At 35.7% G+C, this 23,397-nt stretch overlaps 3 protein-coding genes across 5 annotated transcripts; 2 read left to right on the top strand and 1 right to left on the bottom strand.

Moving 5' to 3' along the window:
• Window positions 1-752: 752 nt before the first annotated feature.
• On the top strand, window positions 753-1,509 carry LOC114825970 (uncharacterized). Its single transcript, XM_029105363.2, has 2 exons — window positions 753-992; window positions 1,087-1,509. The coding sequence occupies exons 1-2, from the start codon at window positions 927-929 to the stop codon at window positions 1,378-1,380; spliced, it is 360 nt and encodes a 119-aa protein (XP_028961196.1). The 5' UTR covers window positions 753-926; the 3' UTR covers window positions 1,381-1,509.
• Window positions 1,510-10,890: 9,381 nt separating this feature from the next.
• Window positions 10,891-13,147, top strand: LOC103420565 (uncharacterized). Of its 3 annotated transcripts, none has more exons than XM_008358626.4 (5): window positions 10,891-11,231; window positions 11,653-11,946; window positions 12,039-12,250; window positions 12,355-12,628; window positions 12,719-13,147. In XM_008358626.4, the coding sequence occupies exons 2-5, from the start codon at window positions 11,683-11,685 to the stop codon at window positions 13,013-13,015; spliced, it is 1,047 nt and encodes a 348-aa protein (XP_008356848.3). In that variant the 5' UTR covers window positions 10,891-11,231; window positions 11,653-11,682; the 3' UTR covers window positions 13,016-13,147. The 3 variants fall into 3 exon arrangements, with proteins under 3 accessions (XP_008356848.3, XP_070680636.1, XP_070680637.1); XM_070824535.1 differs by having other exon boundaries at window positions 10,906-11,231; window positions 11,697-11,946; window positions 12,083-12,250; XM_070824536.1 differs by having other exon boundaries at window positions 11,052-11,231; window positions 12,083-12,250.
• A 337-nt stretch (window positions 13,148-13,484) lies between these two features.
• LOC103420566 (diphosphomevalonate decarboxylase 2-like) lies at window positions 13,485-19,032 on the bottom strand. The gene is made up of 10 exons (XM_008358628.4): window positions 18,611-19,032; window positions 17,534-17,732; window positions 16,929-16,992; window positions 16,552-16,615; window positions 16,349-16,429; window positions 15,473-15,559; window positions 14,994-15,151; window positions 14,819-14,867; window positions 14,107-14,231; window positions 13,485-13,954 (listed from the first exon to the last, which is right to left on the bottom strand). The coding sequence occupies exons 1-10, from the start codon at window positions 18,824-18,826 to the stop codon at window positions 13,741-13,743; spliced, it is 1,257 nt and encodes a 418-aa protein (XP_008356850.3). The 5' UTR covers window positions 18,827-19,032; the 3' UTR covers window positions 13,485-13,740.
• Between the last annotated feature and the right edge of the window lie 4,365 nt (window positions 19,033-23,397).

Raw genomic sequence — 23,397 nt, 5'->3', positions numbered from 1 at the left:
GGGCGCGTTTGTGGCTTTGACCTTGATCAAATTCGTCAAGACTGAAGATAACTTTATGCTACAACAATATTATTTTTAAATTTGACTCATTAAAATAAATTTTTAGTTGTTTTTACAATATGTTTAGAGATGCTGTAATGGCATTGCATTAATACCACATTTATGATGGGTCTGATGACTGATGACTCATAAAAGTTCCAATACAGAAAAAGATAAAAAGGTGAAAAGGAAAGCTGGGAAGGTATGCCAAAATCATCAGGGGATGGATTTTTCTGTGTGGCTGGTTGTGTAACTTGTGTTAGGTGGAACGCGATACCAAACACCACAACGAATTAAAAATGTCTAACAAAACTATATCCCTTCTCATCTTTCTGATTTCTCAACATTGTCATGGATGAATTTTCTTCATGGCTTCTCTATCTTCTTCGTTTGTCAATACGAAAACAAGCAGTCCACCGACACCGGCAGCTTCAGCACCACACAAAAGCTAAAAGCAGCTGCTCACTCAGCCTGTTTCTGCCATTTTCTTCTGCATAAACATATAATTATCAGAGGGAGGAGCGTTGGTCGTAAGTTTTTACCAAAAAAGCACATTAGGAAGTATGATTTTTTATGTGCATATGATCTCTTTTCTTGTGGTTTCGGTTAAACAAAGGAGTGCATCTTTTTATTTCCAAATTATTTATTGATTGTGTTCGCTATAGAAACAACTAGTATAACCATGTTGGTTAGAACACCGAATTCTAGTGATCAACTACTGGTGGCCAGGACTTCCTGCCAACCTGTCATCTTATGCCTATAAGAAGCAAGCTCGACATGATCAATGGGCGCTTCGAGCTGCTCACTATATACCTTGGTTAACCTACTTGTGGAACACTCAGAATTTCTTTCCTAAACACAGCGTTTTATCCGGGAAAGTAGAGAATATGTTTTCCCGCCAAGATTGGGAAACCATTAGGAATGCAAAGGTTTGTGGAAGAGAAAAGCACAAGGTACTTTCCTTATTCGATCGCTAATTGTTTGCGATTTTATAGAAACTCGGCAGCGTTGATGATTTTTGTTTTGTTTTGTTATTTGTTTGGGCAGGAACATGTCACGCAGCGAGGAGAAGCTGAGTCCATCTTTCGCGACATCATAATTGGATTTGGGAGCTGGGAATTTGATCCTACGGATCTGAAGAACCCTTTTGTCAACAACGAAGGCTCGGTCCATCTATGGCAGGGTGACGAAGATAAGCTTGTCCCAGTTGAGCTGCAACGCTATATTGCCGAAAAGCTTCCATGGATTCACTACCATGAGTTACCAGGTGGTGGACATTTGTTGCCAGCTGTAGATGGTATGAGTGAAGTCATCTTAAAGGCACTTCTAATTAAAGAGTAGACCATTGACGTCGTCGATACAGGGCAGCTCTCTCAGAGATGCTACATTATATCCAAATTATGTTCCAAGACAAATATTTGTAATGTTACAATTCAAATAGAGGAAATAATGAGAGTCGATTCAAAATTAGTTGTATGATGTTCCATATCTCAGGCCATTTTTATGGTTAAATCCAGCAAAGTTGGAACTACACAAAATACAGATGCAATGCGATTCGTGCAAATGTAACACCCGCAAGGTAAAGCATCTCTTTATAAACCCGACAATTGAAACTACTACAGGGACAAGGGGTTGGAATTTCCACCCATGTAATACCTGCATGTGGTCCAATATATCCTAGTAATAGGATGTTGGATTTCCACCTATGCATCTAGGGCTCAAAGCTCCCCCTTTCCTCAAATTATTATAATAGTTTTGAACCTCCCCCTCCCGTTAATAATAATTTAAAAAATACACTACAGAGACCAAAATCAAACTTTGTACATGCCAGCACCACTCTGTTAGTTCTTCTACAGATCACCATTTTCTGGCCTGTACTAACTGCTAGCTATCATTTTTAGTGAAATCTATCAATCTTCCATTTCTAATTCCGGCTAGAAGTGAAAGACGCAATGCCGTACTTTCGAATGAACAAAAGAAAATTTATTCATTATTGTGTCAAAGATAATGAATAGAAAGACCATAATTGGAATAAAGAACAAAAAATAAGTTACCAATGCATGAAACAAGCAACAGAAACTGTCAAACGGCAAGCAACTTGGATAATCATTTCAAGCCAATTCTTCGGTTCAGCCTAAAAGCATTATCCATACAGCCATTTGAATAGGCCTGAGAAGGAATAGGGTGTTGTGAAACAAAAGAGTTCAAGCTTACTTCGGCAATCCAGTTTTAGGGTTGAGAAGAAGTATCTAAGTTCAGACGAAGAGGAACACAGAGAATACAGCCATGATTCTCCTGTTCTTGGACCTGGTTCCAACGAAGAAGAAAAACTTTCTCTCTACACTTCCCATGTGACCAACTCCCCATTTTGAAGAAAAACGTTCTTTTTCCATTTCCCACGTGACCAACTTCCCAATTTTTTTTTTTTTTTAATTGTTCTCTAATTAGGTTGTGTCACATATCATTTTAATAAATAAAGAGATGGTGTTGTAAAATCGACGGCGTGTGCAGTGGAATAAATGAAACAAGACACAAAATTTATGAGGTTCCTCTACAATCAGTGTGACAGGAGTACGTCATCGGGGCAGCAGTGGTGCTTTCATTATAATCTGAAATAATAAGAGTACAAAGATAACTCTCTCTATTATCTCATCTGCTCTTTCTCTCTTTTCTCTCTTCCTTTTATTCTTCCTATCTCTCCCATGAACCTCTCACCTTCATCTCCCAAATCTTTTGTTGTGTTCCATAAGACTTGCTTTTATAGAAGCAAATCACAAGCAACATTGTGAAAGGCTTACTATATGCATGTGAGTATTTACTATACACATGTGGTACTTTACTATACACATGTGGTACTTTACTATACACATGTGGGCAAACATACCCACTATTTACAACATTCCCCCTTGGATGCCCACATAAGTCTTCAATTGACTCGTTAAGATCTTGATCTGTTTTGGATGCTCCCCTGATGAGTATCTCCCCTTGATTTCAAATCATATAGACTGATCGTTGATCATTTTGCTTCAGTCTCTTAGTAAAAAGAGTTGCCGAAATAGGTACTTTACTTGTTGTTAACTTTCCACAGACTTGTTCTTGAACTGGGCTGGAGGGCCATCTGCTAGACTTGCTCCAAAGGTCTGAATTTACTTCTTTTATCTGGAGCTAAATTTAATTCAAGGGTCGTAGACACTTGATCTTGAATCAAACTTGTGATTTCTTCAAGGACCTTAGAGGCTTGATCTTGAATGAAGTTGTATCGTGAAGAGCTTCACGTGGCAAGTGATATTCAGCTTTGTCGGGGATGAATCAGCACGTGTTTGTTGCGCTTGTCTCCACATGCTTCAATGTATCATTTTCACTTGCCTTACTTGCTCCCCTTGCTTAAGTAGCATTTTCTCCGGTTTTCCCCCTACATGTGTGGCATCTTCTCTTGTAGGATTTGTCCCCTGATGCAGGAGTGGAATGCAAACCCTTGCATTTGTATGGTTCATCACTTCTTGGTGACTAGAGACCCAGCTCCAACAACAGTTGAAGATGACTACTTTTGCTCTCGTCCCTGAAGATATGAGATAATCTTGCTCTGGTGCGACTTGTTTGAAGAGGTATTCTCGGAGAGGAAGAAAACTGAGTATTTCGAGATGCTTTGTTGAAGATGCATTCTTGGAGATGAGGAAGAGTTGGACATGCTTGCTGGTCTGCCTTGTTATGGAGAACGAAGGTCGACATATATAGAGATTTCCCAATAGCGGTGGTGTTGTGCCTTTACTCTTGTCAGCAACTGTGGTGTAATTAGAACAGTAAGATTTACACGTTTTCAACTTTGTCAGAGATCTTTGACAAAATTGCATGCGATATCCGAAAAAGCTGAGATTGCATCTGAAAAATGCCAACGAACTTTATTTAGGAAAATCTGGCTTTTGAAATTCGGAGAGCGGTGCCTCTTCGATCTCTGAACAAGTGGCTCTGCTGCCTCTTCTTTTATAGAGACATCAATTGTGTTCAAGAGTATGCTCAAAAAGTTGCTACCTGTAGAAATTTCCCTCATCTTGCACTTCTGAAATTTTATTTGACCTCTTTTTTTTCTTCATCATTTCTGAAAATGACTTGCTCATATAACATTTGCTTAGATTTGAGTCTTAGGAGTGATACAGACGAGCAGCGTCAGGATAATATATGGCGCCCGTCCTTCTTATCTTCTAATGGTCCTCTTACGGCTGGGGACTCTGTGATGAAGAATAACATAACCGCTACTGTGGTAGCTAGGAATCTTCTCACTCCAAAGGATAACAGGATCCTTTCAAAACGGTCTGATGAGTCTGCCATTCAAAACTCCTTGGCTCTCAGTGTTCAGTGTGCTGGCTTTGTTTCCAATATGGGCCAACGCCTACTTGCTCAAACTCGCCAAGTTGAATCATTGATGGCTGAGGTGGCAAGTCTTAAACAAGAGATCAGATGGCTCAAGCACGAGAATAGAATGTTACACGTGCTTGCAAATAATTACTCGACGAGCATGAAAAGAAAGCTCGATCAGCTGCAAGAATCCGAAAGTCGGATTCAAAGTGATCACCAGAGGTTCGTTGCTAGATTCCGAAAGCAACTGATGCCTTCCCCTTCTGGTGTTTTGCTAAGTACTGGGGTGCCACATGATCAATCTCCAGTGTCTCCCCCTTCTGGGGTACTTCCGAGTAATGAGGCTTCACATGAGCAACCTTTGTAAAGGCTCCATCCTGTTTGTTTGTTTTAACTCATGTGTATGTACATATCTGTAATTTCTCGGAGATATTAATAGATAAGCTTTATTTCATTCAATGTATTGTGTCAAATACAATAAAGCATATACTTCACTAAGATGTGGTACTTCTGGACCAAATATTAATTTATCTTTACCCTCACGAAGATAAATGATAATTCTTAGTGTCTACATCATTTGAGTATTCAACTCATAATCTTCAATCCATATGGTTCTTTTAATATCATAAACATCATGGATAAGATTCGTGTTGGTCGATTGTTCGATCTGCAGCTCGAGACAATAATTCCTTCAACACTTTATAATTTTTCTAGACTCTTCAGGAGTCCCAATTTAATATTATCAACTCTTCAAGAGTTCTAATTTAATATCATCAACCTTTTGCAAGAGGTTGCAACAATATCATAATTATAGTACTTACTAAGGTAATTTATACCATTCATTGGTATTAAGAACATATTTTATGCTTTACCCTTCGGGGGCTTACTTTAAGCAATTTGAATCCTTCATGGATTTTCTACACTTCATGACACATTTTCCTTTGGAATTTATACAGAGCAATTTGCTCCCATGTATACTTAAGATACTTATGGAGATATGATGTGGGCGACTCACAACCCTTAGTATATAATTCTCCATTCATATGAACTCGTTTACAAGAGTATAATTTCAGGTTTCAATACCTTGTGTCATATCATGTGAGTGTATTTCACTATATTACAAATGCCCAATGTAACCTCCTTGGTTCAACATCTTTTGGCTATTTGTATTATATTCAAATATATAGATCCATTTTTCCACGTTCTTACAAAATTGTAATGGAATTGCCTTTCTCCATTATTGGCCAATAATTTTGTTGACGCAAAAGAACGGGACTCAATATCAACACAGCTCATTGATGAATTTAGTAGCTACTTGTCAAAACCAACATTGTCATTGGTTATCATCAATCCGTGATCCCATATTCTCATGTGCATGCGCATGCATAAAAGCTTTTTATTTATTTGGATATCCATTGCCTCTTCAAGGCTATTACACTATCTCTTCCAGGATAGTCATAATTTAAAGAATGCAGATCATAATCTCCTCTTGAGCGTTATAGAGCTTGGATTTTAATCTCCACTTTCGGGGAGTTAAGTCATTGGAACCTATACGTCTATCATGCTACATGCATGAGACATCAATATTCCCATGTCCACAGATTGTCCTTCTGGACCATGTATTCATGCGGCGACTGTCATGCTTCTGGCATGCAACAGTTATGTTACAAGAATGCAATAGTTCAGTAATGCCATATTCTTCTTCTTTCAAATGACTGAACCTTTTGAGTCTAAGGGTTTGCCACGCTTCGGGCGTGCAACAGAGAAATCATTTACAGCCTCATTATATTGTCCAACAAGGACATCAATTCTTGTAGGCACATTTGCAGCAAATATATGTGATTTCATCACTTTCGTTGCATCATTTAATCATTCCTATTTCATTTTCTCATTGATTGCTTCATGAATCAAAATAAGACAAATTATCTTCGTTCTTCTGGAACAGTCTCTTCTTATCATTCTTCTGGAATGATATTTTCTCATCGTTCTTCTAGAACAATGTTATTTTCTCTCCCTAATGGCGGGATAACTATCTTATCAAAATCATAGTCCGCATACCACACGGTAAACATATCCCCAATCAAGGGTTCTAGGTATTGAATGATAAATGGTGAATCAAATCCAACATAAATTCCCAGTTTGTGTTGATGCCTCATTTTAATATATTGTGGCTGTGCAATAGGCACATAGATAACACAACCAAAAAATCATAAAAGTATAATGCTTGGCTGGTTCCCAAACACGAGTTGTACTGAGAAGTATTGATGGTTGGTAACATGTCTCAACCGAATTAACATGTCCCCATGTAGAAAACTGGCAATTTCGTTTTCATGAGCAGAGCGCGCGTAATCAATTTCATCAGCTTAATAAAGGCTTCTGCTAAACCATTTTGAGTATGGACATAAGGAACTTCTGGTCCTTATTTAATAATTTGTAAACTGAAACTCTTATGGCTTTTATTACAATTAAGTTAAGGCACTGCGGCACTTCAAACTTACGGTACTCATCTAGGAACTTCATGTCCTGATCTTCAGGATCAAGGGACTTCATACCTGATCTTTTTGCGTGATGGAACTTCAGGTCCAATCATTTTTATATGATGAGGATCAAGAAACTGCAGGTTCTGATCTGACCAATGAACTTTAGGTCCTATATATACTCATTGTAACGAAAGATAAGTGTAATAAATAAATTAAAGCGATAGGCGGTAATTCCAGCCATATTGAATAAATTGCATTTAAGTAAATAAAACTTGTGACAAAGGCTTTAATTTAGCACCATCAAAATTTAAAGCAATGGGCGGTAAAACCGTCCATGGTAAATAAATTGCTTTAAAGTAAAAAGAACTTGTGAAAGTGTTTTAAGCCAACACAATTCACATAAATAAATATATTGTTTCTCCTTTCTTTTCAGATGGTGCAACACCATCCAAAAGCCTTTATCTATTTTTATTATTATTATTTTCTTATTCATTCACATGTTGCAACATTCCAAGAACTTTGTCCTTTTTTTTTTCTTTCACATGGTGCAACGCACCTTTCCAAGAGCTTTGGCCCCATTTCCCTTTTTATTTTTGTTTTCATTTCACAGTTCTGAAGTCATTTTGGTTACTCAGGAAATAATAGTAACAATAGGTTCCAATTGGTGTTCCTCCTCCGATGAGTTTCGAAAAAGTCGAAATGGTTCCCATAAGTTTTGGAGTCAAGAGTGTCTGCAACTTATGCGAAAATCAAACCGTTAGATTTAGGTCAAATTTTAGTATGATATGGATAAGAGGATACCGAACAACTTTCATGAAAAAACAATTTCAATCTGAGCTACCGAAATAGAGTTTTGGTACTCATAAGGTGGCTGTCCAGTTTTCTGCGGAAATTAGAAACTGGTTTGGTATTTCAGACATCTGCGACAATCGCACCGTTAAAGTTTTCTGATATTTTGATATGTTGTAGATATTGAGCAGACAAACAACTTTGAAGAAGAAAATATTTCAATCCGAGGTCTGCAAGTTGGAGTTCCGAGGCTGTTTACATGACTGTTAGATTCTCTACGAATTTTTGAGTTTGTACTCTTTTGCTTCTGCAAATGATGATATACAGTCATACAACAATATATATATTTGCTTCAAGAAAATCAGTAGTACAAAGATTTTAAGATAAAATGAAAAGATTTTCTTATCTGTGAAATTTCAGGCGATAGAGATGAACAAGATTTGTGACGTTGTGCTTTCTACTGACACGAGAGCTTCTCGTGTTGATAATGTGTTGTAAAATCGACGGCGTGTGCAGTGGAATAAATGAAACAAGACACAAAATTTACAAGGTTCCTCTACAATCAGTGTGACTGGAGTACGTCATCGGGGCAGCGGTGGTGTTTTCATTATAATCTGAAATAATAAGAGTACAAAGATAACTCTCTCTATTATCTCCTCTCCTCTTTCTCTCTTTTCTCTCTTCCTTTTATTCTTCCTATCTCTCCCATGAACCTCTCACCTTCGTCTCCTAAATCTTTTGTTGTGTTCCATAAGACTTGCTTTTTTCATCTCCTAAATCTTTTGTTGTGTTCCATAAGACTTGCTTTTATAGAAGCAAATCACAAGCAACATAGTGAAAGGCTTACTATATGCATATGAGTATTTACTATACACATTACTATACACATGTGGTATTTTACTATACACATGTGGGCAAACATACCCACTATTTACAACAGATGGTGGATTACTAAATCAATATTTTTTATAACACGTGTTTGATACAGTTATTTCTTTTAAAATTCATTATACATACGACATTTGAAAAAATATTTCGTAAAATACTGCGTCACGTAATCACTTAAACTTTCATCTCATACCATCTAATTCACTAAATTACTAAAGCAAAAATTCTGATGTTTTTGTATGTTATATGTCAAATAATAAACCTATTTAAAATAATAAACTCAAATCCTAATCATAAATATAGTTTTTTAAAGTGTAAATGGGCACTTATTATATGTTATATATTAAATTTATTTAAATCTGCCTAGTTTGCCTAGGCCCCATCTAAGCGCATAGGCGCGAGGCCCCAACCCACCACCTAAGTAGCGCCTATCCTAGTGTGCCTTGATTAGGGCCACCCGATGGTAGAATTTTGGATCCGCCACTAGTTATATTAAAAAGTCTCTTGAAGATGCTCTAGCACTATAAACATGTCTATAAAAAGCTCTAAATTTTTATTAACTAGCAAGTCAAAAGTGCCAAAAAACTATTTTAGCTATTTAGTTTAACTTTCCATCTCCAACAACACTCTTTATTTTAACAAACTTTGAATATTTTTTTTATTAACAATTCAACCCCAACTCATTTATTCTTATTTGGAGGATTTTGTACAAGTACCACATGAACTTTCATTTTTATTTTTTATCACCTAGACACTCTTAATTTTTAGAACCTACCACCTACATTACTTTTCATCTATTTTTCCGTTAAAATATTTCACGCGCTCTTCACATGGAGGGATATTTTTGTCAATTCACTTTTTAGGGATCACTATTGTCAATTTGTACAAAGGCAAAAGGCGAATTTTTAGCGGACTTGGAGTTAGGTCATCAAGAGAAAGGAAGAAGTTGATTTCTGATTTGATTTTGGCAAGGACTGTTGAAGAATTGAAGTAGAAATATTGTACAAAATCTAGTCTTTCATTTACAATGTATTTTCACTTTTTTTTTTTTTTTTGGATCAGCAAGTGGGTGTGTGATTTATCTTAATTTATACAAATATGAATTTTTCTAACTTTTATAAAGGGAATTGCCAAACTGGAGTTGTACAAACCCCCAATTTTAGCGCAATATTAACTCAGACACTATTATTTTGGAGCATATTGATTCTAAATAGCCGCATGAAGTTAATTGATGAAAAAAATCTCTTCAGGTGACATGTTTTAACAGTAGAATGGATGAAAAGTCACGTAGGTGGTACATTCCAACACTTAAGAGGGTCCAGGTGGTAACAAATAAAAATTGAAAGTTTAGGTATTATTATCGCACATGCTTACAAGTTCAAGTGGTACTTGTGTAAAAAACCATTTCTACAACAGTCTTCTATTTCTTTCTTTTTTCGTTGCTCAAGGGTCAACTTTTAATTTTATTTTTTAAATATTTAGTTGATGGACAATTACTCTATAAATTTGAAAAGTGACTATTCCTTATGTTATAATAAAGACTTTTTTATATAGTCTGTTAGAGATATGTGTGGAGCAAAAAATAATTCTAAAAATTCTGGAAAAAACATGTGACTTTTTTTTCCAAAAAAATACAATAAAGCCCTCATTAATGGGTAGGGCCCACAAATATTCACACGTGCAGTTCAATATCCCTAGAGAATTGAGCTGCTGAATACAACATCACCAAGTTTCCTGTCGTAACATGGAAAAGTTAAATACATTAATGATAGGATTAGTCACCAAATTCTATCGTTAATACATTCCTAATTGAAAATCAACTCAAACAGGCAAGGAATTCTCATCAGAAGCAATCAAAGATACTTGATAATCCCAAGGTATTATCTCATAGTTAATATCTTCGGGATAATTCTTTTCTTATCCATCCTATGAATATCACACCTTGGCCAATGGGAAACCGTCATGTGTAAGGAAAAATCCTAACATTATGACTACCCATCTTCCCATAAATACTGCATCTACACCATTTTCTGGTAAGCTTTTGCTAAACACTCAAGCTCTAAAAACTCACTCTTTTCAGATTAAGCATCAGAGATCTATTGGCTAAACCCCCAACTCGTGGGCGCGTGTGTGGCTTTGACCTTGATCAAATTCGTCAAGACTAAAGACAGCTTTTTGCTACAACAATATTATTTTTAAATTTGACTCATTAAAATAAAATTTTAGTTGTTTTTACACCATGTTTAGAGATGCTGTAATGACATTGCATTAATACCACATTTGTGATGGGTCTGATGACTCATAAAAGTTCCAATACAGAAAAAGATAAAAAGGTGAAAAGGAAAGCCGGGAAGGTATGCCAAAATCATCAGTGGATGGATTTTTCTGTGTGGCTGGTTGTGTAACTTGTGTTAGGTGGAACGCGATACCAAACACCATAATGAATTAAAAATGTCTAACAAAACTATATCCCTTCTCATCTTTCTGACTTCTCATCATTGTGATGGACGAATTTTCTTCATGACTTCTTTATCTTCTTCGTTTGTCAATACGAAAACAAGCAGCCCACCGACACCGGCAGCTTCAGCACCACACAAAAGCTAAAAGCAGCTGCTCACTCAGCCTGTTTCTGCCATTTTCTTCTGCATAAACATATAAATATCAGAGGGAGGAGCATTGGTGGTAAGTTTTTTCCAAAAAAGCACATTAGGAAGTATGATTTTTTATGTGCATATGATTTCTTTTCTTGTGGTTTCGGTTAAACAAAGGAGTGCATCTTTTAATTTCCAACTTATTTATTGATTGTGTTCGCTATAGAAACAATTAGTATAACCTAGTTGGTTAGAACACCGCGTTCTCTTAAATATTGGAATCCGTCTCTTGTTGTTTAGATATTAGAATATCATTTTCGATAAATGAAAAGTGTGTTTGTATTTGTATTGTTTATACATTACACCCTTTTTTCTGATGGTTGTTTGATTAAGATGACCTGTTTTTATTTGAGCTCTTAAAAAATTGAGTGATCCAATTGAGGCAAAATTAGAACTTATTATATAATGTCCTCAAGTGTAATGTTATTTTTGTATTTGCTTCTTCACTGCAGTTGAGCAAAGCTCCATACTTCATCTTCTCAATGATGTTTAACAGGATCGCATTCATCTTGTTGGTTGGATTGCTGGCGTGGGCACATCAGGCCGCCCGACCACCCCCTCCGAACATCTGTGGTTCACCTGGCGGTCCACCTGTCACAGCGCCTAGAATAAGGCTAAGGGATGGAAGATTTTTGGCCTACAAGGAACATGGTGTTCCAAAACAAGTGGCCAAGTATAAGATTATCTTTGTTCATCCATTCGGTACTTCCCGACATGATCCAGTCATTGCAACATCTGTCTCTCCGGTACTACCTTGATTGGTTCTCTGTCATTCTTCAGTTCAACTCTTATTTGGTTGATTTCGTGGCGGATGTTTTTGTGTGTTTTTTTTTCTCAGAAAGTTATTGAAGATTTAGGTGCGTACATTGTGTCTTTCGACAGACCAGGGTACGGTGAAAGTGATCCGGATCCTAAGCGAACAGCGAAGAGCTTGGCGTTAGATATAGAGGAGCTTGGTGATCAGCTGGAACTCGGATCCAAATTTTATGTGATTGGATACTCAATGGGAGGACAGGTCATTTGGAAGTGTCTCCGGTACATCCCTCATAGGTAAGACTTCAGAACAAGCCTCCTTCGGTACCAGATGATGCATCGTTCGGTACTGAAATTTTTCTCTAAAGTTTGATGTGTGTTTGGGATGCTTATTAAAACAGGCTAGCAGGAGCAGCGCTAATCGCTCCTGTGATCAATTACTGGTGGCCAGGACTTCCTGCCAACTTGTCATCCTATGCCTATAAGAAGCAACCTCCACAGGATCAATGGGCGGTTCGAGTTGCTCACTATATACCTTGGTTAACCTACTGGTGGAACACTCAGAAATTCTTTCCTTCATCCAGCGTTGTATCCGGTAAACCAGAGAATGTGTTTTCCCACCAAGATTGGGAAATCATTAGGAATGGAAAGGTTTCTGGAAGCGAAAAGCACAAGGTACTTTCCTTATTCGATCTCTAAATGTTTAGGATTTTTATTGAAACTCGGCTGCTTTGATGATTTTTGTTTTGTTATTTGTTTGGGCAGGCACATGTCACGCAGCAAGGAGAAGCTGAGTCCATCTTTCGCGACATGATTGTTGGATTTGGGAGCTGGGAATTTGGTCCTATGGATCTGAAGAACCCTTTTGCCAGCAATGAACGCTCGGTCCATCTATGGCAGGGTGACGAAGATAAGCTTGTCCCAGTTGAGCTGCAACGCTATATTGCCGAAAAGCTTCCATGGATTCACTACCATGAGGTACCAGGTGGTGGACATTTGTTGCCAGCTGCAGATGGTATGAGTGAGGTCATCTTAAAGGCACTTCTAATTAGAGAGAAGTAGACCATTGACGTTGTCGATACAGAGCAGCTCTCTCAGAGATGCTACATTATATACTAATTATGTTGCAAGACAAATTTTTGTAATGTTACAGATTCAAATAGACGAAATATTTGGAAATTGTGATGTTCCAAATCTCAGGCCATTTTTGTGGTTACATTCAGCGAACTCACACCTGGAAGGTGAACGAACGGCTAAGTTGGAACTACATTAATGACAGATGCAGTGCGGTTCCTGCAAATATAACACCTGGAAGGTAAAGCATCTCTTTAGAAACACGACAATTGATACTACAGAATAGGGTGTTGGATTTCCTCCCATGCATCTTGGTTCGAAACTCCCTCCTCACCAAAATTATTGTAGAAGTTTCGATCACCATTTTCCGGCCTTAACCGCTAGCTATCATTTTCAGTGAAGTCTATCAATCTTCCATCTCAAATTCCTACGAAAAGTGAAAGATGCAACGCCATACTTTTGAATGAACAAAAGATAAATTTATTCATTATTGTGTCAAAGACTCTTAATACAAAGGCCATAATTGGAATAAAGAGCAAAAAGTAAGTTACAAATGCATGAAACAAGCAACAGAAGCTGTCAAACTGCGAGCAACTCAGAAAATCATTTCAAGCCAAGTTCTCGGTTCAGCCTAAAAGCATTATCCATACAGCCATTTGAATAGACCTGAGAAGGAATAGCATTATGAAACAAAAGAGAGAAACCTTCCGCGCTTACTTTGGCAATCCAGTTTCAGGGTTGAGAAGATGACTTTCATCTGACAGCACAACTGGACCTCTCCCAGGTCTTGTGCAAATAAAGTAACTGACATCTCCTCTGAATTTCTGGGACGGATCCTTGATTTCTGGAGGTGGGGGTAAAGTTTCAATATCCTCCGGGCTCTCAACACCGGCATCTTTTAGAATTGACTTATCACCGAGAACGAAACTGGAAAATGAAATGTGAAAATATTTATTAAAAGAAGAAAGAACAGGGTTGGCACAGTCAGAAAAATCCTTGATGCAGAAACTCGCAGAAACAAGAATCTCTTAAACTTTGTGGATCATATGAAAGCATGATAGCATCTAAACTCGAATTACCTGTTCAAATCTGCATCAGAATTTGGTGGAAAGCAGAATAGCAACTTCTGAATTAAAAGGGCAGCCGTTTCTCTGTTACGTGCAATTAGAACTGCATTCGGCCCCGCATCAAATGTATAAGCCACCTATCGATTATTACAATATTGTCAGCTACTCGAACGAATAATATAAACAGTATGCAACTCAAACAAAAGCTTATAGAGTTGAGATTATTATTTTCGTTTAAGCCTAAAATCATTTTCCAACTAATATTTAGTAGCATGCTTATATGCCACAAACTTATAAAAAGTAGAATCAGTGCCAGAAGGGAAGAAGCAGTTCCAGATTTAGAAGCATGCTTTGAACTAGGTTTATCACGAGAACAAAGTCTGATCCAAATTACTTGTCAAGCCAAAGTAAAAAGAAATTCGTTTCCACGAGAAAATTTGTAAATCGTTAAGAGCTTGTATTTGTTTCATGTATGTAGCTGTGCAATTTGTGTCAGTTGAGGCATTATATTAAGAAAACATGTGCAGTGAAGCTCCATGTAGATTAATCTCTTTAATATATAGACATAAGGACTTCTACAGAAAATATAATCACTTTTGGTCTAATACTGAAAATATACGTAATCAGAAATGCTAAATTCAAGATGAGTATCATGCTAGAAAGACAAACAATTAGTATTTTATACTCATTAAATATCATTTAGTTTTCTCCTGAAAATTCAAACCTGAGGTGTTCCTTCTGCGCGGTTCCACTTTTCAACAAGGCTTATTATCCTGAGACATAGGCACTTCGTCAATATTAACTTTCACGTGTATAGCGTCGCCTCAATGAATGAAAAAAATATATGAATTAATCTACTTGCTAAGCTTTTCAAGTGACACAAATGCAACGGGGCTTGCCTGTGGGATGTATCATTCATGTAGAAGATGGGTGGACATGTGTCCAGGCAGACAGCGTGAAACTGGTTACTGTCAGTACAGGTCAGTTGTGCAAAAGAAGCAAAATCACGATTTTTTATGGCTTCTTCCATTTTCAATATGCGTTTTGGTACTACTTCCTGTAACAGTATCAAAAAAGAGATAGGAGAAACAAATTAGATCAGAGTTTAAATGACCCCAAAAAAGTAGAAAAATAACAAACCAAACAAAAAATTAGACGCCTTTTTCTTCTATAATAGCAGTGCATTTGGATGGGGTAGTTTAAAAGTTCCGAGGAATTTGAAAATGACAGAAATTAAACCACAATCTATAAATCTCTTAAGTAGTTAACCTCTTGAGCATAATTGGATGTAAAACGATGGAGCTCTGCTCAACCAGCTACTACTGAAGACAAATCCTATTATTTAGGATGGACAGTGAAAAGGAAAGTGAGAACGTACCTTTGCTCTATGTTGTAAGAGCAAACTTGTTTCAACAGTATCACGCATTCCTGTAGTGCTACTTGTTTCCTTCTGCCGTGAACTTACCTGAAATAAACAAAATCAAGAAGGTAAATAACAGGGTTCTTTACAGTTGTAGCATCTCAACATTCCAGAAGAAGCATGCGCACCTATTATAAGCACCGCAATATATATATATATATATATGTATGTATGTATGTATGTATGTATGTATGTATATTGGACTTTAGTGACAACATAAGTTATCTGGCTTAACTCCACTTATAAAAACGTATTCTTTAAGATGGTGACAACTGATCAGTCTGTCAAGTTATTAACTCTATTAGATGCAATTTTCACTCTTTTTCTATTTAATTTAATTTATGCTTGACTTTGACTTAATATCTTCCTATCTCTTTGTGTGAAAGGATACTATCTTCACGTATATCATATATTTGACATTTTGACTGCAAAAATGTAGTTCCCACTTTCCTCGAATTTTCATGCAAATACTACAGGTGAAGAAAACGGTTGCATCAAGAAGCATAGAATAGAAATATGACTAAGCAAACTAGATAAGTTCATAGGCAGTATTTGCAAAACTTAAAGGTATCATCGCCCAAGGATACACATTTAAGACCATAGAATTTATACTACCAAACCAGGAAGACATGCAGACATGAACAGATGTAAAGTACTGTATAAGCATCAAAATACAAATGTATGGCAGAGATGGAAAGTAGAAAATTCAAAAGACCCCAGAGAAAACCTTTGAAGAACCGAGCACAAAAATGACAAGATAAAAGTAACGTCCACTGGCCAAAATTTACCAATACAATCATTTACTCAAACGAGAAAAGAAAAGACAATACATACCACAGCGATAACAATAACAAGTTCATCCCAGTGCTTCTCATCTGCAAGTTGGACTGCAAGACTGTCGGTTCCCTTATCATCCTTAATAGATCATGATACCAAGAATCAGAACTAAAGCTCCATAGGAAAACTTGCTTTTCAACAGAGGACATAATGAAAACAATAAAAAAAAAATTGAAAATATAATTATAAACTAAGCTTACTTTTCCCATGATCCACTTGACAAATCCCCCATATAAGCTGCGGCAAGCACTACCAGAACCTTGCCTGTATGAGCAAACAAATTCAAGGAATTATTCCCACGAACTACAACCAGCATACTAGAATCTCTATCATATGAATAAATAAGAACATAAATTTTAAACACACAACCTCATGAATGAAAAATAAAGCAACAGAGTAAAAGTCATCTTCAGTGAGGCCTATATAGTGGCTGATATTTATGTAACGTAAAATTCCATTAACAACCACAAGAATGACAGATGAAACTGAAGTGCAAGGTGTTCCCACTTGGAATCATTATAACTGAAACAAGATACAGGCACCCTGGAAATGAGATATCTAAATAACTCTCAACTACCTTGCAATAGCAGAAAGCTGGCTGTGATCTTCTTTCACATTCATTAACTTTCCGAGGGCAAAAACTGCAAAGTATAAACAGACACTTAGCTATCATATGCTCATTGTTAATTACTATGTATATGTATTGATAAAAAAGAGTAATCTACAACCTGAAAGGGAAAAAAAGTATTTCAAAATATTAAGATAAGATAAAAAGAAATGTCCAAGTATTAAGTGTTAATACCAAAAGATATTGGTAAGAGCAGAAAATAGATACTTGTCAAGAGTCTTTATATATCTTTTACTAAAAATTATATAACATTCATATATGTGCATCTAGATACGTGGAACTTATGTATTCTAAAAAAATTTCATCCAGTAATACCAATTTGTACAACCAGCCTTCCACTTTCTCAAGTTGCCTACTAATTTTTTGGATCATTATGCAGTAATGTTAGTTGGATTGCCCATATTTTGGATATGTATCGTTGTAGACAAAAAAGCAGTTGAGTTATGAAAAGAAAATTCAGCCTAAAAAACACAAAACACATTCGGTTGCTAAGGTAAACTACTTCCAAGTTATAATGGATAATATAGGGCAAAATTAGGGTAATTATTAATTACCTAGACAAGCAAAACCAGCAGCTGAGGAAGCCAATCCAGCAGCAGTAGGAAAATTGTTATATGAAGAGATATGTACATGCAATTTTTCCCAATCCTTCTTAGTAATCTTGATTCCCTTTTCCTTATCATCAACATCGGTAGCTCGACTGCGAATTTCTCTTAAACAGCTTTGGAATCTGCCTCCAGAAATGGATATCTCCTACACTAACCGGAAAAAACATGAGAGCCATGAATCAGTGAAATTCCGAAAGGATCATGATTCATGTCTATGTGGAAAGTAAAACATCAAACCCCTGATGATTTTTGTGGGAAAAAAAACAACAGTGCAAGTTGTAAAATCCAACTACCATCGTTTTTCAACACATGAAAAACCCAACTTAATTAGCCAAAAAAAAAAAAACTGGCACTTGTTTCCTGAAGACAGATCTAAAGATATACACATTATTCAAAGTTTCAAATTTTAATCTCTTCATTTCATCACCTACTGTCACTCAACAGCCAATCCGAACTAAATTGATAAAACACAATGGCGATGGACTTGTAGCTCATTTCGCTAAGAGCATTCTCCCTTACACCCGAGGCACTTCGAATTCCCCCAAATTTTAATCTCTTCATTTCATCACCTACTGTCACTCAACAGCCAATCCGAACTAAATTGATAAAACACAATGGCGATGGACTTGTAGCTCATTTCGCTAAGAGCATTCTCCCTTACACCCAAGGCACTTCGAATTCCCCCAAAAAAAAAAAAACCAAAACCCCCAATATCAGTGATATAGCTGTTACATAGTGAAAAGACTCTGTTCCTCAATCTCTTACAAATTGACAATCATTAACTTTCAGTATCTAAAATTCTTTAATTTCCTTTTCATTGGTGACCAAATGGAGTTTGTAAAACCCACAAAATTATGGCTCCCCATGGAGGCCCACCAAGTCGTTTATGTCAAAGTTAAGAGCTTCTCTGAACCCCTGATCCCAAACAAGTGCTCCGGTTTCTTTGCCGGGCATTTTCCCGGGAACCAAACAGAAAGAAAGAAACTTGTAAGAGAAAAAAGAAAAGGCGACTAAAAGTTATACCTCGCCATTGAGCCACATCCGATCTTGGTCAAAGGTGGGACTGACGGAGACAGTGGTGGTGGTGCAGAGGTGGGCCGGATCAAGCGTCACGCTGATGCTGTCATTGACCGGCAGGATGAGCTTCTCGTCCCTCTTTCCCCAGTACTTGATCACGGCGATGTTGGTGGGCGTCTGAGCCGTCACCATCAGCACCCATTTCTGCGACTCATCCGCCATTGAACGCTGCGAAAAGACGAAAATTTTCCCGGAAAAAGCTGGGCGACGGAGTGAGATCTAAATTCTAACGAGGTCTAATGGGGAATGTGAACCTGAGAGGGAATTGGAAGTTGGTGGTGGAGTTTAATAGAGTGGCGGGCGGAGGAAGAAGCCAAATGGTAGGATTTATACTTCACAGTTGAAAGATATAATTTGTGTACCTGGCTTGTCTGCACTCCACTTTTCATACTCTCTCATCTTTTTATATTTGCGCGGTCACAGTTAAGTTAAGTTATTATTACTTTTTGTCTTATTATCTTTGTAAAAAAATCAATATAAAGTATTAACGTGACTTAAACATGATGACATAAAATAGGAAAGGATAAAAGTGTATAAGAAGCATGGTCTAAAATATCCATAATATCCCAATATTTTCATCGAAATTTCCGTGTTTTTGGACTACCGATATTTCCGATATCATCGATAGTTTAGACCTTGCTAAGTCACTCATGTATCTTACCATACAATGTATAAAGTGTAAAATATTGTACTAATTCATTATATATAAATGATTATGGTGTGTTTAAACTTTTTTCATTAATTACGACATATTTTCTACACTCATGTCAGCTCGCTATATAATCAACTTAAATCAGTTATATTTATCATGCAATACATTTCCTTCTAATTTTTTGTGATAAACTAATAGATAATTGACTAAATAAACATCCTGCAAAGTTTCAATAAAAATTTCCAAGTTTTTCTTACAATTTCCGTGGTTTTTATTCAATTTTTATCGATATCGATAATATCCCGATATTTCTATCAAAATTTTCGTGTTTTTAAACTATCGATATTTCCGATATCATTGATATTTTATACTTTAATAAGAAGTGGGAAAGCAGAGAAGCCGTCCATAATTTGTTGGAGAGAGAGCTGTCGGTAGTGGGCGCCCACCTCGGCGCTGTCTTAAGTCAATGTCAATGGGATGCGGATTTGGGGATCTGCGAATGGGAATCCTCGGACGCCCTTCTTTGACTTCGACTCTTAATTTTCTTCGCCAAAAAGAACAGAAAAATAAAATAAAAATGTTCGCCACTTTTAACTAAATTTCAGTTCCAACAAAATGATTATAAAGCTGTTAAACAAAAAAAATGATATAAATTTATATGAATAACTACTTTTATCATTTTTTTTTTAAACATTTTTGGGTAATTGGCTAAATTAAACATAAACTAGATCGTAATAGTAAGTGATAATATTATAGAATCATTAGAACAACTAATTATGAAACAATTTTTTTTAGTTCAATTAGAGCAAAAGTATTGTAACTCAAGTGATTGACATTATTTACTCTACATCTTATCTTTAATTCCTCATGCGTCATTACCTAATAAGATAATTCACCACTTGTAAACCTCTCCAAATTAAAAGTTTTTTTAGGCAATTCACCATTTATCATTTATTAAACTTCATATAAATATATAGGAGACGGATTCGTGACACCATTTTTTTTACACAATTTTTTACAAACATTTTTGTGTGGCCCACTTTGTAATGTTCTTCAACAATCCGAATCATCTATCTTTCAGATATTCCCTCAAAGACCATGTTCACCAAAAATCACTCAAATATGAGATCATATGATCGTTAGATTAAGGTTTTAGGGTTTCTTTGTAAACTAGTATTCGTCTATTTTCTTCACTACAAATGAATGCCTTAATGGTTTTGGATTTGTCTAATTTTTTGCAAGGATGATATATGAATGATGTTCTAAAAGACAGACGATTTTGATCGTCAAAAGACATTAAAGAGTGAGCTCCAAAAAAAATGTGTCAAAGATTGTGTAAAACAAGAAGTGGTACCACAAACCCGCCTCCAAATATTTATTTGAAGTCTCATGTTGAATGTTAACATTTCTCTTCACTGACCTCTCCCAGTTGACTCAATTTTTAGCATTGAACATAACTTGTGTCTACAAATAGTTGACTCTTTTTTTTTTTTTAGTACACCGATATTTTTATATTAAGAGGAGGGGGAGTTCGGCTAAGCCACATAAGAGGAGGGGGAGTACTGAGTGACAATTAACTCTTTTATTATAAGCGATATTACTACTATAAGTTACTATAAAAATAAGGGAATTGATTTGAACCTAAAGACACGGTAGCTTAAAGAGAAATGCTCAAAAATTTCTGATCCATTAGCAATTCTAATTTACATTTAAATTAAAGGAAAACTAATGAAAATGGCTTGAAAACTTTGAGTTTTAACGATAAAGACAAAATAAAGAGTAAAGTGAATAGTATCAGAATTGACTTTTTAGTGTAAAAATGTGATTTTTCGTTAAAGTGAATAATACCAGTAGCTTTTCGTTAAAGTTTCCTTAAATTTAATGGGCTTTTCTTGGCACTTGTCCTTGTACAAATAGTAGAATCTTTGACATTATTTTTCTATCTTTTGGGGGAATAAGTAAAGATGAAAACAATGTTTTTTACCAAAGTGAGTGTGAATATGGAAGAATTCAAGGTTGGTAGGTTGGTGAAAATCTGAAAATTGACCAAATTTAGTATAATATATTAGTCTGAACAATTACTCACACATCCATATATATAAAATACAGGCTTTTTTTATGGAAAGGAATCATCATTTTTTGGAAAAAAAAAAATGGGGATTAGTTATGACATCCACTCCACATCGAACTTTAACAATCTGAACATTCTATGTTGTAAATCTTGATTCATAAATTATCCTTGCGAAAATTCAATTCAATCCGAAATAATTTGTCCATTCAATTATCACGATGAAATTTTGATGATTCTTAGACCATAGTGTTCGTCAATTTCTTTGGACTCAATTAGATAAATCAAATATTTCCGATTTGTCTAATATTTTGCAAGGATAATCTATGAGATACAACTTGATAGATAGACGGTCCAAATCATTGAAACTCGATGTGGTGTGGGCTCATAACCAATCCTCATTTTTTGAAAAAAAAAAATTAAGTTCCTTCTCTTAAAGACTATAAATATTCATATATACTCTCACTCCAAAAGTAAAAGAGTTGAAAATGCTTAGTAGCATCCCAACCATGTGTGATTTGTATGAGCATTTGAAGGTCCAACCAAGAAAATTCAACAAAAGCAAGCTGAAGGATTCACCACATGGCGCATATTTGTCCATTTACTTTTAATAATATTCTTCAGGTGCTCCCAAATTTTTTTTTTTTTTTTATTCAAGAAAACTCTTATTTCTAAACTTAAAAATGTAATTTTCCTTTATGGTACGTATGGCTGAGTAAATTAACAGCTAAATATTATATATAAGAATTTAATAATAGTAAAATTTTGCATAAAACTCGTACTATTAAGTAGTATGTACTATTGTAATTGAAACCCATAAATATGAGCATAAGTTTTCTCAAAAAATAAGTGCAATTATGCATGGTAGGTAGGCATACATGTTCCAGTTTATTGTCAACCAAGACAACACATTAAAAAATGTCAACCAAAGCCACTTTTTCTGATGAGCCCAAAATGTAATTGGTTTCAATTTGGACATTCGAACTTGGCAAAAAAAAATAAAAAATAAATTGGACATTCGAAAATTAATCTTTTCATTGTTGAGTGGTTCATTAGCTCATTAGCCAACTAAGAGGGATTAAGAAGGCTGGTAGTATGCTTAAGACCTAAGTGGCTATTAATCGTCACTTAATGCTACGGTTAGGTAGTATAATTGTTCATTCATAAATGAAAAGTTATAGGCCAACAACCAACTCTTATTGATAATCATTTCGTTTTCAGTTTTTAATTTCATTTTTACATTGTAAATATATCATATTTTTAATGCAATGATACTATAGTCTAAAGGAAAAAGAGAGAGAAATTGCGTTAAATCACACAATATTTGAACAACTAATTTAGTATTGAACTTAACACAAGTACATTACATCTTCATTATTCATGGATCAAACTTTGATACTCTTAGTTAATAATTAATCAAGTGCTCAACAGTCAGCAAGTTGGCTGCATGGAATGTGTCTCTTATCACTCAGCAGCAACCAGCAAGTGCTGTCATAAAACATACAAATGGGTTTTCTCAGTCAAAATACGACAGCCTAGGCAGGCAGCCCTCCATTGTTGGCTTTCTTCAAAATTTATATTGACAACGACATCATTGACATGGGATATTATACATTAGGACGCCTCTCACCAACTTCTATTTATTTATTTATTTATCTATCTATCTATCTATCTTACTTATTTATATACATTTAATCATACATAATATTGACAGTAGAATAATACTGAGGATGTGGGGCCAAAAATAATCAAGAAGAGACACGTGAGTTTTTGGGTAAAAAAAACAAAATTACCTTCGAGGCATATCAAGATTCCTATGTGCGAGCAATGGATAATCATCCCTCAATCAAGTCAAAGGTGCCCAAAATAGATAACAAATTCAAAGTTATTTCATCCATTCTCATTCTATATTTTCCACAAGGTAATTATTTCATAACTTCAAAACATTCCATATAAATTGAGTTAATTGGCTAATTAATGGATTTATTCCTAATTAATCCATTAATTACCAAT

Source organism: Malus domestica, chromosome 07, assembly GCF_042453785.1.
Source record: "Malus domestica chromosome 07, GDT2T_hap1".
Classification (NCBI taxonomy): domain Eukaryota; kingdom Viridiplantae; phylum Streptophyta; class Magnoliopsida; order Rosales; family Rosaceae; genus Malus; species Malus domestica.
This window is presented reverse-complemented; position numbering and strand designations above follow the sequence as displayed.